The sequence below is a fragment of the Nestor notabilis genome, unplaced genomic scaffold, assembly GCF_000696875.1.
Source record: "Nestor notabilis isolate BGI_N333 unplaced genomic scaffold, ASM69687v1 scaffold1503, whole genome shotgun sequence".
In the NCBI taxonomy this organism is placed as follows: domain Eukaryota; kingdom Metazoa; phylum Chordata; class Aves; order Psittaciformes; family Psittacidae; genus Nestor; species Nestor notabilis.
The window spans coordinates 73,328-84,596 of record NW_009923078.1 but is presented as its reverse complement, the minus strand read 5'-3'; the positions used below and the strand labels follow the sequence as shown (position 1 = coordinate 84,596).

The following is an 11,269-nucleotide window of genomic DNA, read 5'->3' as shown; positions in this document are numbered from 1 at the left end:
TTGGTTTTTCTGTACATTCAGACCAACTGCCAAAATTTTGGGTTGATTTAAAATAAAATTATTTTTACATAATTCCCCAGTTCAAGTCTGTTTGCCTCTGGCAAGAACCAGCTCATTTCTTCACTGCCTCAGCTTTGCATTGCCGTAGCCCAGAAGCTGATAAGTTAAAATAGTATTTAATTTGTCTATTCCCAAAGACAAAGGGTGAAAAGGAATAAAAATGGCAATATTTAAGTTGAAAGCACGATGTTTTCTTGAGGTATCACCCACGTGTAACTCAAGACAGAGATGCAGTCTAAATACCTCCTTCCCTTCCTGGTCTTGAAGACCTAAATAAGAGTTTTTCCAAGCCTGGTTTCAATCTGGACATCTTTCAGCTTCAGAGAAGAAAGGGGACACTATGATTATTTAACTAAGTAATATGAAGTAATGCAACCTTAATACACACACACAAATTTAAATTCCGCTATTTGATAAAATGTTCAAGAGAGAAACTAGAAGCAAAAAATATCAGAAGGAAGGAATAAAAGATCTTGTGAATATCACCTCACACTACTTTAGGATTCTGTACCCCAGAGCAACTTCCCCTCCACCCCTTCTTTCATTAGCACCCTTTCCCTCTAAATTGAATCTCTTATAAAGATATTTTGTATGAATGTTAGGGAGGATTGCTTAGGAATTAGCCAAGTAAACAGAAATGATGTCAATAATCCCCATATGGTTGCTAGCCAACGGATAACCAGAAAAATACCAAGATGAAAATGGTAAATGTGTACAACATTCACAAATAAAAACTGTTTTAAATATTCCACAATTTGCAATGAAAAACATTTTATTAAAAGTATTTAATTTTCAAACTCCCAACTGGTCACAGTGAATGACATTAAGATCCAGCAGTGTCTTCTCCAGGAAAACAGCAGTACGTGCCCAGAGTACTGAAAATTCTGTTGTTTTACACAGTTGAAAAAAGTTTCATTTTTAGCAAGTAAGATGGCTCATTATTAATGTATAAAAACTAAAGGCCTACCTTCTGAGATTTGCATTATCTTAAACATGAGATGAAAAGTGTATCAGTGATCCTAACAAATGCACTGCTGGCCACATAAGGCTTAAAAGCTTTTTATTTTCATATTTATAACAAAAGTTAAAGTTCCCCATGTGTCCTTCTGCTGCTGCTCCTCTAATACATTTATATTAAATCCTACTGGCTGCTAACATGGACAAAAATACAAGGAAAGAAGAAAAACCCACATAAAGAATACTGACAGGATAGTCACCAATGTTATCCCCTTGACAGAAACAAAGAAAACAACACTGTTAGGAATTAATTATAGCACATTCAAGTGAGGTGGCCAGACAGGTCAGTAGAGAGAAGGTGATGCAAACACACCTTTTATTCTCCTGGTAACTTAGCCATTAAACTATTGTGTGATCATGGCTCATAACTCTCTACCCTAGTGTGGAAAACATGACCAAATGTTCAGCACAGCTGCCATGAACCTGGTTAAACATTAGACATTAATAAAAAGAAACACAACATTTTAGCAGTGGATAGAGTCTATAAAAGAATCATTGCCTTGTTAGCCCCTTAGTGCTTCCTATCCAGTGACTGAAATGCAGATTGAAATACATTGCAGATAATGGTTGCACTCATCTTACAAAGAAAATACTGCCTTTAAATAGAAATGCTGCATATGCAAAACAAACAAACAAAATCTTTTACCTGGAATATTTGTACAATAATTTAATAATAATTTCAATGCACATGCTAGAAACAAAACAAATGAAACCCCCCAAGGCTAATGAATGTAAGATCTTGTGAACAGCACCAAGAAATCCTCTTGGATATTTTTAGGATTCTGTCATCTAAGAAGGTAAAAAAAGATTGTATGTGCGAAAGATTTTTTCAATGCCTGTGGTCTTTACTCAGATTCAGATATGCATTTTTAAATTTGAATCACATAATATTGCCATTCTGTTATTTGGAAAGTGCTATAATGACAGCTATAGGACAAAAGTTATCCATGAAAAAACAGTTTATTGAAATTAAACATTTTTAAAGCAAGCTCAAGTTTTAAAACAGTACAGGCCCTTCAAATCCCAACTTCGACTAAAATAAACAAGGTTAATCTTCCAATTCTGCACAACAATTTAAAGCCATTATTTTCCTTTTTCCATCCCAGTGTCACACTGGACATCGCAATGCAGATCTGTATATCACACACTTATTTCAATCTTCCACTTTGTGAGAGTGGTTGTGATCCATGGCTGTGAAGAACAGGCAGATCATGGCTGTGATGAACACGTGCACTCCCTCATAAAGTAGTTTTGGCGAGAAGACGCTCCATATGAACAGGTGGTAACGCAGACCTGTCACCAAAACTATGTATACGGCAACTGGAAGTGAACGCATTAGAGCATAGCAGAAACAGCCGTGACCCACTGCTGCTGAATTCCTGGTAACAGAAACAGAGGAGTTCATTCTCAGGCAAACAGTAAAGACCTAACAATTTCTCTACTTTAGTATTATTTCATAACCAAAGAACACTCACAGATCTCCACTTTGTGTTAGGATACTGATTATGGATGTAATGATGTAACTAATAAAGCTTGTCCATATCACCTCTGTATATCTTGTAACATGTAAGTACAGTAAGTGTAAACATAGCAACTGCCACCGCAATAAAGGCACCTAGTACTCCACCTCACACTTAGAAGGTTCTGTGCTTTAATATACTTTGTTCTAGTTGTTAAAGTCTCCAGTAAGCAATTTCAAAATAGCTTCATCTCTTGTTGGCCCTCCAGTGCCTTTCACAGTATCTGGATTGTAAAAGGCAGAGAAGAAAGACATCAGTACTATTCAGAAAGCTGCCTAACCTGTACAACGGATAATCAAATGCAGCCTGCTCCCCTTGTACAGGGCATAAAACTTGTCAGAGTACACTGCTGCCCACAGCCAGTAACATTGTACAAAGCAACATAAAAACTGTGCTATTAGCATACTTTGCAAAGCTAGTTAAGGTATCACTCTCCAGAGAACACTATATTCTTAGGCCTACATGAGCGATGCATTCCTGTCACAGCAGATTAGCTCAGCTTGGTCAGCTGTATTGCTGGAAATGTCTGCCCCATATATAATCTACATGGTCCAAACCTGCCGCACTGAGGTATACTGGTGGGTGGCAGGAGTCAGATGGAAATGGAAGTGAAAGGGTTTTCTGCGCTTTGATTGTTCTTCCCGCCCCAAAGTGCCAACTCACAGCAATGATGCTGGGTTGGCAAGTGTCCACTCTCCCCAAACCACATCTGCAGAGACTAATTTGCACCAAATTCAGATGCTTACCTGTTCAAACAAAAGGAAAGAATAAAGCCATTTCACTGAAATAATAAGTAGAACACTTTCCTCTCTCCATCAACATATTTTACATCATCAGTTCCCAAAAGAACACATCGGCTGAAAGCAGAAATGATTTACACTGAAATCCTGATCTGAGAATCTGTTCTACTCCTCCCAGATTTTAATTCTGATCTTGCTCCAAGTAATAAAAATTTAAGATGATAAGCACTTCTGTGAGATGTGAATTAGTCACTTATGACTAAGTAAGCTACAGAATGCAGTATTTTACACAGTAAAACTATTAAACTTATTATTTATAAACCAAAATAATTAGGATACAGTTCTTTTTCCAGCAAAGTCAAGAGCAAAATTCCCAAGGCTTTCAGTGGAAAGAAGAACAGGTCATGAAAGCAGAGCTGAAAAATCAGTTAAGAACAGCAGGTGTGAACGATTGCAAAATATACATTCATTTCACAGAAGACTATTTCCCTAGCTGCTTAGCCAAGAAAACTGTGGCTTGTGAGTGAATTAGGCTGCTCCCTGCTTCTGCATAACTATTTTAGTCTTCAGTGAGCTTGTGTAAATAACCAGCTTTATGTTTAATAACCGATTTTGTTGACAAGGATTAAACCAACTGTAGTTCACTCATTCTTAGCTGTTTCATGCGGTATGAGCAAAACGGTATTTGTAGTTAGATGATACAATTGAATAAACAGAGGAAATGGGTTCTGAGTCAGACAGGCAAACAAGTGATTTTTAAACCATTTTCTGGAGTAAAAAAATGCACTTCATTGACCAATGAGATGAAGGCTACCAGAGGTAGAGGCTATCACATTTATTAAGCTCAATGACAGGATTTTCAAGGGAATCCTGAAAGAGGGAAGTGAGAGTATCCATGAACTTACATATCCAGCTCTTTCAAGAGCCCCGCATTTTAAACGTAAATTTCAGTTCATACCTTTTTCCCTAGTTTGTGCTCACCTAACAACACATTCAGTTCCCTATTGTGAGAAGGCTCCTAGGCTTAAATCAGTGGTGTTAAAATTTAAAAAGTTCGTACTTTTTTAATTATGAAGAAATTAAATTGGAAGATTATTATATTGGAATATTATTGGAAGATAATAATGGAATATTATTTTGAATAGAATTTCTGTGCACTCACTTCTTTGGCTCAAACATTAAATAGACATAATATTTTAGATACTAGCATTTTAAACTGGAATGACAGCAGACTAATCTTTACTAGCAACATTTAAATTCTGCATTTTCATATTATGATTACTAGCAAAGAATCCCCAAGTCAGTATGTAAATGGTACAGTTCTTTCTATATTCTGATACAGTAAAAATAATGAACTGTTTTCTGCTTATATAACACCTTTACTTCCAAAAGGTCTCAGCACTCTCTTCATCTCTCAACAAAACATAGACACCTACCTGCAGAAGGAAATCTTGGACAGTTTCACTGTATAATGCAGCAGTGCAATTTAGAGAAGGCAACAAAAGCATACAGTATTCACAAAGTTGAACTGTTAATGGGGCTCAATAGGAGAATAATCCCATGTATTTTGCAGCTGGTATGAGACCTCCCATGTGTGTTGTTGCAGCAACAGCACCAGAATGAGTGAGCCCAAGCAGTTAGACCTACTCAGCTGTTCTGATGCTGAGGCACAGCCCCATGCCGCCTTCTTGCTTCTGCTAGGTACCCATTTGCTGAATAGCTAAGAGTAATGACTTTATGCACTCCTGCTCATTCTACACACACAGAGTGGCCACAGGGTACAGGGCATAGGGATCAGGCTGCTGCTGCTGCTAACATGACCAAGGCAATCCAGGTAGTTCAGCTGGTTCTCGAATATTCCAACAGAAGTCACAAGGAGAGCACAGAAAGCTAGCTGTAGCATACCACTCATGTACCCTACCATTTATGAGCTGGAGCAGCCAGTAACTAATAACCTTGCAATCTCTCAGTGCTGTTTCAGTGAAAACAACAGAAGATTACAGGACACATCTAAAGCATAAAACTGTAACTGCTCCATACAGAGCTGTCTCTACAGCAGTCAATGCCTTTTCTTGTTCAAAGGAGAAGAGCATAGATGGATGTAACCTGTACACACTACCATCATGTTCTGACAGAACCAGCCTCTGCGTAATGCAGGAGTTAAAAAAAAACCCAAGTACCCAACCTCTGATATTGAGCTCACATATCTAGTTAGCTTCTTTGGACTTGAATGAGAAATCCAAATGCTTTAAAGATGACAAAGCATATCCAAACTTCGTATGAGACTGATGCTGAAGATTGCTAGACCCAGAAAAGACAATGCCTTAGAAGAATTCTGAAGCAAAGAACACTAAAGATTCACATCACTGAACATGCTATATTTAGACTGCAAATACTCTAGAGCACATACTGGCTTTCAACAAAAATCCTCTCTTTTAATTGAATATTTAATAGATAGAAAAATATGGCCAAGAAAGTGTGCTTTTAATAGATTTTCTGCTGCTTTGCATCTCCTAGATCTAAATGCCAATAATTTGTCAACAAATCTTTCACCTCTCTGTTTCTAAGGTGCTACTAAAGCATTAATAATACAAGGTAATAAGATGAAATGGTAATACGAGGGTAATACAAGGGTAATACAAGGTTTATAAGATGAAAAAACTATGATGCCAAAAACATGAAAGAAAAAATGCTCTTTTCTTGTAAAAGCATGTCTCCCAGTTACGTAGAATACTTGGCAGATGGTGGCACAAGTTTTGTAGTTTAAAAATAAAGCAAAAAACCTCTGCAGGCAGCCCTACAAATGCTTCCACAAGGAATTTTAAAATACACTACTTTACATTGTTCCAACGTTTGTTCTAACCCACCATATTAAATAAACATTTTAGAAATATGCAAGCATATGAGTGAGGAATACCCCAGGATTGTCATTTTTCTGGGACTGGGGGAGGGAGGGCCAAGTCTATAGGGTTTCAGTATGAAATATGCTGCATCCTTTCAGTAAATGTTATCCTCCAGCATTTCTGCCCTTCCAGCTCCTCTTTTCTAGCTGAATATCACTGCCGAGATTACCTCTTACAGGGATATTGAATTTGCATATTTGAAGGCAATTTTACTGGATTAACATTTTTTACTGTATTAATGGCACTTTTCATTCTAGGGTTTCTGCAGTTTCAGTTTGCAAAATCTCCCTGTTTAGTGACCTAGGAAAAATAGTTGGCACTTTGTTAATCTGTCCTGTTTATATATTAATAAACGGTTGCAGTCAGAAACAAATCCTGTAACACTCCAACTGTGTCTGTGACATCTTAGAGTACCTGAAATCTACAAGAAATTCCCCTGATCTAAACAAATACCAATTAGCTTAGCAGCAAGAGCAAACTTGCTACGTCTCTCCCACATGCCACATTTTCACCTCGTGTAATTCTTGCAGTGCTATTTTAAATTGTAGTGTACAATCCTGCATTGTCATGGAAAAACACTTTTTAGCAATTTTTAGCAGATTCAAGGGAACCAAGAGTCCTTTGGAAATTTACATGATCAACTCTGTTACAGGCTGTCAACAGAACAGCATTAATTCTAGAGTCACAATTTTTGAATACCAAACCATATTAATGGACAGATGTCAGAAAGAGTAGTTGGCAACCACGTAAAAAAGTCATTAAGTATATTCTACAGCCAAGGAAATGAAAGAACTTGGGAATCACCATTGGTTCTCCTATGCATCCTGTTTCCCAGTAAGAAAGGTGGAGAAGCTACAGCTAATGACTTGAGCAAAGTCAAATGTCCATGGCAGTAAGTTACAGTGTACTGTACTGTAGCACAGTCACGCAGCAGAGCTAACTCTTTTCACTGGCATCTACTACCAGCTAACCTGCTTAGAACAGAGCTCTATCTAAAACACAGGGCACATATTGACTAAATTCAGACTCCTTTTTTCATTCTTCAGTCAGGCTTGGCCCCTGAAAATAGTTCCAGTGGAACTCTCTAAACTGGATACCTAACAAAGATTATATTAGATTGCAAGTAGGAATACGATTATGCTGGCATTGCGCCAGAAGGTCTGAACAGCCACTCTGTATGGCTACCATCACCATTTAACTAGGTCAAGCTGTACCTTTAGTAATGGCTCCTAGAAATCTTGGCAACCTAACCAGAAAGATGTTCACTACATCCAATTCACCCCCTGCATGTGCTCATTTCCCCAGATCCTGTGGCAATCATCTTACAAAGGACTAGAAACTCTCTGCTTTTCAGCTTTTACTTAATCAGTCCTCACCTTCCCTTACAGAAAACACAAACTAGAACATCCATGTTTATTTCAGGATTGCAGGCAAAGAGAGAGCACTCTAGGCAATGTGGCCACATAATACATAGATTTCTTCACCACAGAGAAGTTTTACTCCTTTTCAGCAGATACCTTTCACCCAGAAAACCAACTTTCTTCATATAAGCTACAATGGCTATTGATGAATTCCAGCCATTGTTCAAAGACAGTATTTGCATGAAATCCCAAGTGCTCTGCTTGATACGTTTTTCTTCATTACTTCTGTGGCAGGCCATGCTGGTATGTATGTAGTGACTATTCCTGCCTGTTATCACTGCTTCAAGCTTTCCCATAAGGCTCTGTTCAGTTTAATACTTAGCACATGTTACTCTGCTCAGCTCCAAGAAAACCAAAGAAGTTAAATCAGTCTATTCCTGTTGTCAGTGGCCCAGACTTTAAAGCAACAAGATATAAACCAAATCATTAAAATTCCTAACAAGCAGAACACAAATCCTAAGTATTTCAAAGACCAACATTAGTCAATTTTCTGCAAAGCATTCTTCTAAAATTAACTTAGCACTTCTAAAGACTTCCGGTAGAAAAAATCCTGAAGCAATTTACATTAGCATAATACATGCAGGGAATAAAAGGGAAACTTATAGCTTGATTTTCTGGTAAGGTGCCTCTACAGGCTTTCCTGCCCACTTTGTAAACAAACAGCTCTTCTTCATCAACTTAGATAAAGATGTAAAGAAAAATCACATATGACAATTTTATTCGTCTGGACAGTCAGGCTCTGAAGAGACTTAAATAAACAGTTACCATGTTATTTAATTAAATTCAAACTTAACAATTTAGAATATACCAGTCTAACAGGACATATGAACAGTGTCACAAGGCATGCCTATAGAAGTGAGGCACAAAATATTTAAGCAATGGGTAGGAAATTATTTAAGCATGTGTAGGAAACTGGCCAATGAGGCCACACTCAGGTTGGTGACCAGTGGATTTTACTCAGGCTGGCAGCCTGTCACAAGTAGGGTTCCTCAGGGATTAATACTGAGCCCCAAGCTGTTCAACATTTTCATAAGTGATCTGGATGATAGGACTGAAAGCATGCTCACCGGGCTTGCTGATGACACTAAACTGGGTGGTGAGGTGGACATGTCAGAAGGGAAAGCCATCTTACAGACAGACCTGGGCAGGCTGGAAGAGTGGGCTAGCAAGAACTGTATGAAATTTAACAAAGACGATGCAAGGTCCCACACCTGGGACAGAACAACCAAAGGGCCCAGTACAGGATCTGTACAGCTGGGAAACAGCCTTGCTGAAAGGGACCTGGGGATGGTGGTGGACAACAAGCTGAACAGAATCAGCAGAGTGCTGCTGCAGCAACAAAGGTAAATCAGATCCTGGGCTGCATCCACAAGGGCATCACTTGAAGAGAGTGAGATGTGATTAGGACACGGGTCTCTTCCTGGACAAAGCTCAGGAAGACCTTATTATAGTATTCTGATACTTAAAGGGTGGCTACAGAGAGAATGAAGGCGCTCTCTTCACCAGGTACACCACATAGAGAAGATGAGAGGCCACGGGTACAAGGGAGAGGTTTCACCTCAGTACAAGGCAGACATTTTTCACATGAGAAGAAGCAGTCACTGAAATAACCTCCCCAAGGATGTGACAGAGTCCCCATCACTGAAGGTTTTCAAGATGCGACTGGATGTGGTGGTAGATGACCTCATCGAAGCTCCCTTTCTCACGAAAGGTTGGACCAGATGATTTTGAGGTCCCTTCCAACCTGAGCTGTTCTGTAGTTCTGTGAAGCTACGATCACTCTTCTGCACTGAGGGCAGAGTTAGGTCTTTCTTGTATTTTTTCATTAGAGTAACTATTTTTAAACATGTGACTGAACTAGAATAACATCTCTCTCCTCAAATTAACTCCTGCCACCTCAATAACATACACATTTGAAAAGAATTTGTGCACTTCAAGAAAAGGTGTGAGAAAAGAAGATAGATAGATAGATAGATAGATCGATAGATAGATAGATAGATCGATCGATTGATCCTGGATAAATGCAGGACAGCACCCCATATCCCATGTACAGTCCTATCCACAGCTACCAGAGCCAAGTAGTCAGGTTTTTTGGCCACAAAACAGAGAAGGACCAAAAACAAATAGTGAAAAAGAAAAAAACCTGCAAGTAAGAAACGGTAAGACAAGGCCATTAACAGCAGAAAGTACAGGTTACATCTAGAAACATTTCTACAATAAAGAATTATGTAAGTAAAAGTCTAAAAATATGTTTCTCTCTTTCCAAAATTGCCCCTGTGAATGGCTCTGCTCCTGCTTGAGCAGTAATACAAACCACTGACAACCCGCATCATCGTGCAGCCCTTACTAATTGTAGAGAAGAAATAAAGTTTGTACTATCCTTCAGTCTGAAGATTACTGTTACAGAACTAAGAGGAAGGAATATCCAAAGTAATGAAGGGGAGAGCATTCCCTTACTGCACTGTGTATACCTCATGCAGTGTATCAGGGTATTGTTTTTCTTACAGAATCTTCTGGTGCAATGTGCACTGGATTCATCTCCAGAGACTTATTATTCCTAGTGCTGCAACGAGATGACTTCTGGGATTATGCAAGGATACTCTTACTGAGCCCAACTGTCATATAGTTTTTACGTGGGCAAGTTTATATGAGCGTTGGACTTAGAAATAACTTGCATGAAGCTGAATAATTAAAAACAATATTCAGCGTTAGCATAAAGACTGGAGAGCCCCACACACTTTCTCTTGCAAGCAAAATGATTCTCTGCAAAGGGTGAGACAATCCTAATACTATTAAGCACAAAAGGAACAGTAAAGAAAAATGTTTTCACCTTGGCAAGAAATTAAGTTCAAGACCAATTGGATTTTTGCGGAAGATACCTTTGTATACTAGCTGCAGATGTTCTTCCTCACTAGACTCTAGCTGAAGAAAATGCAGAAAAATCAGCACAGGACTTTTTATGGTATAGCTTTGGTGATACTATAATGCTAATCATGGCTGACACAGAAAATATAAAAAATAAACAGACAGGACACAACTTCCAGAGGTCACTTCCAACTTCAACCATTCTGTGATTCCAGGAAGAGTGAATGAGAGGAAAGGAAAGGGAAAAGGAAAAGAGAGAAGGAGAACAGCAAAAGGGAAAACAGCAAGACGGAAAGGGAAAGGCGAGAAAAAGGGAAAAAGGGTGATAGTGCATAGAGGCAGAGGTAATAAAGGTAAGTGAGAGTGAAAGAAGCAGAAGGAAAGAACAAGAGGGAAAAGGAGTGTCAAAAGAAGCAATCAAGATTGAAAGATAGGGATAGGAAAAGGTACCTGGGAGGGGGGAAGAGTGAGCAAGAGTGGAAGAGAAGCAGAGGAAAGAGCAAGGAAGATGGGGAAAGTAATCAAGAGAGGAAGGAAAAGAGACATCAAAGGGGAATGAGAGAGAAGGAAAGTGTGCCAGAATGCAGGAAAGACAGCAGTTGAAAAGGAAAGAGAATAATAAGCTAAGCAAGTGGGAAGATGAAAATGGATATGAAAGAAAATCAGTAGGAAAGATGAGAAAGTGAGACACATGAAGGATCAGAGACAGAGGGAAAGAAAGAAAGTGAGCACAAAGGAAAGAG

At 38.7% G+C, this 11,269-nt stretch overlaps 1 protein-coding gene across 1 annotated transcript in view; it reads right to left on the bottom strand.

Moving 5' to 3' along the window:
• Positions 1–2,230: 2,230 nt before the first annotated feature.
• PIGG (phosphatidylinositol glycan anchor biosynthesis, class G) overlaps positions 2,231–11,269 on the bottom strand; it is a 79,214-nt gene continuing 70,175 nt past the window's right edge. The window contains 1 exon segment of the mRNA XM_010011932.1: positions 2,231–2,456. Within this exon segment, the coding sequence (XP_010010234.1) occupies positions 2,231–2,456 (226 nt within the window).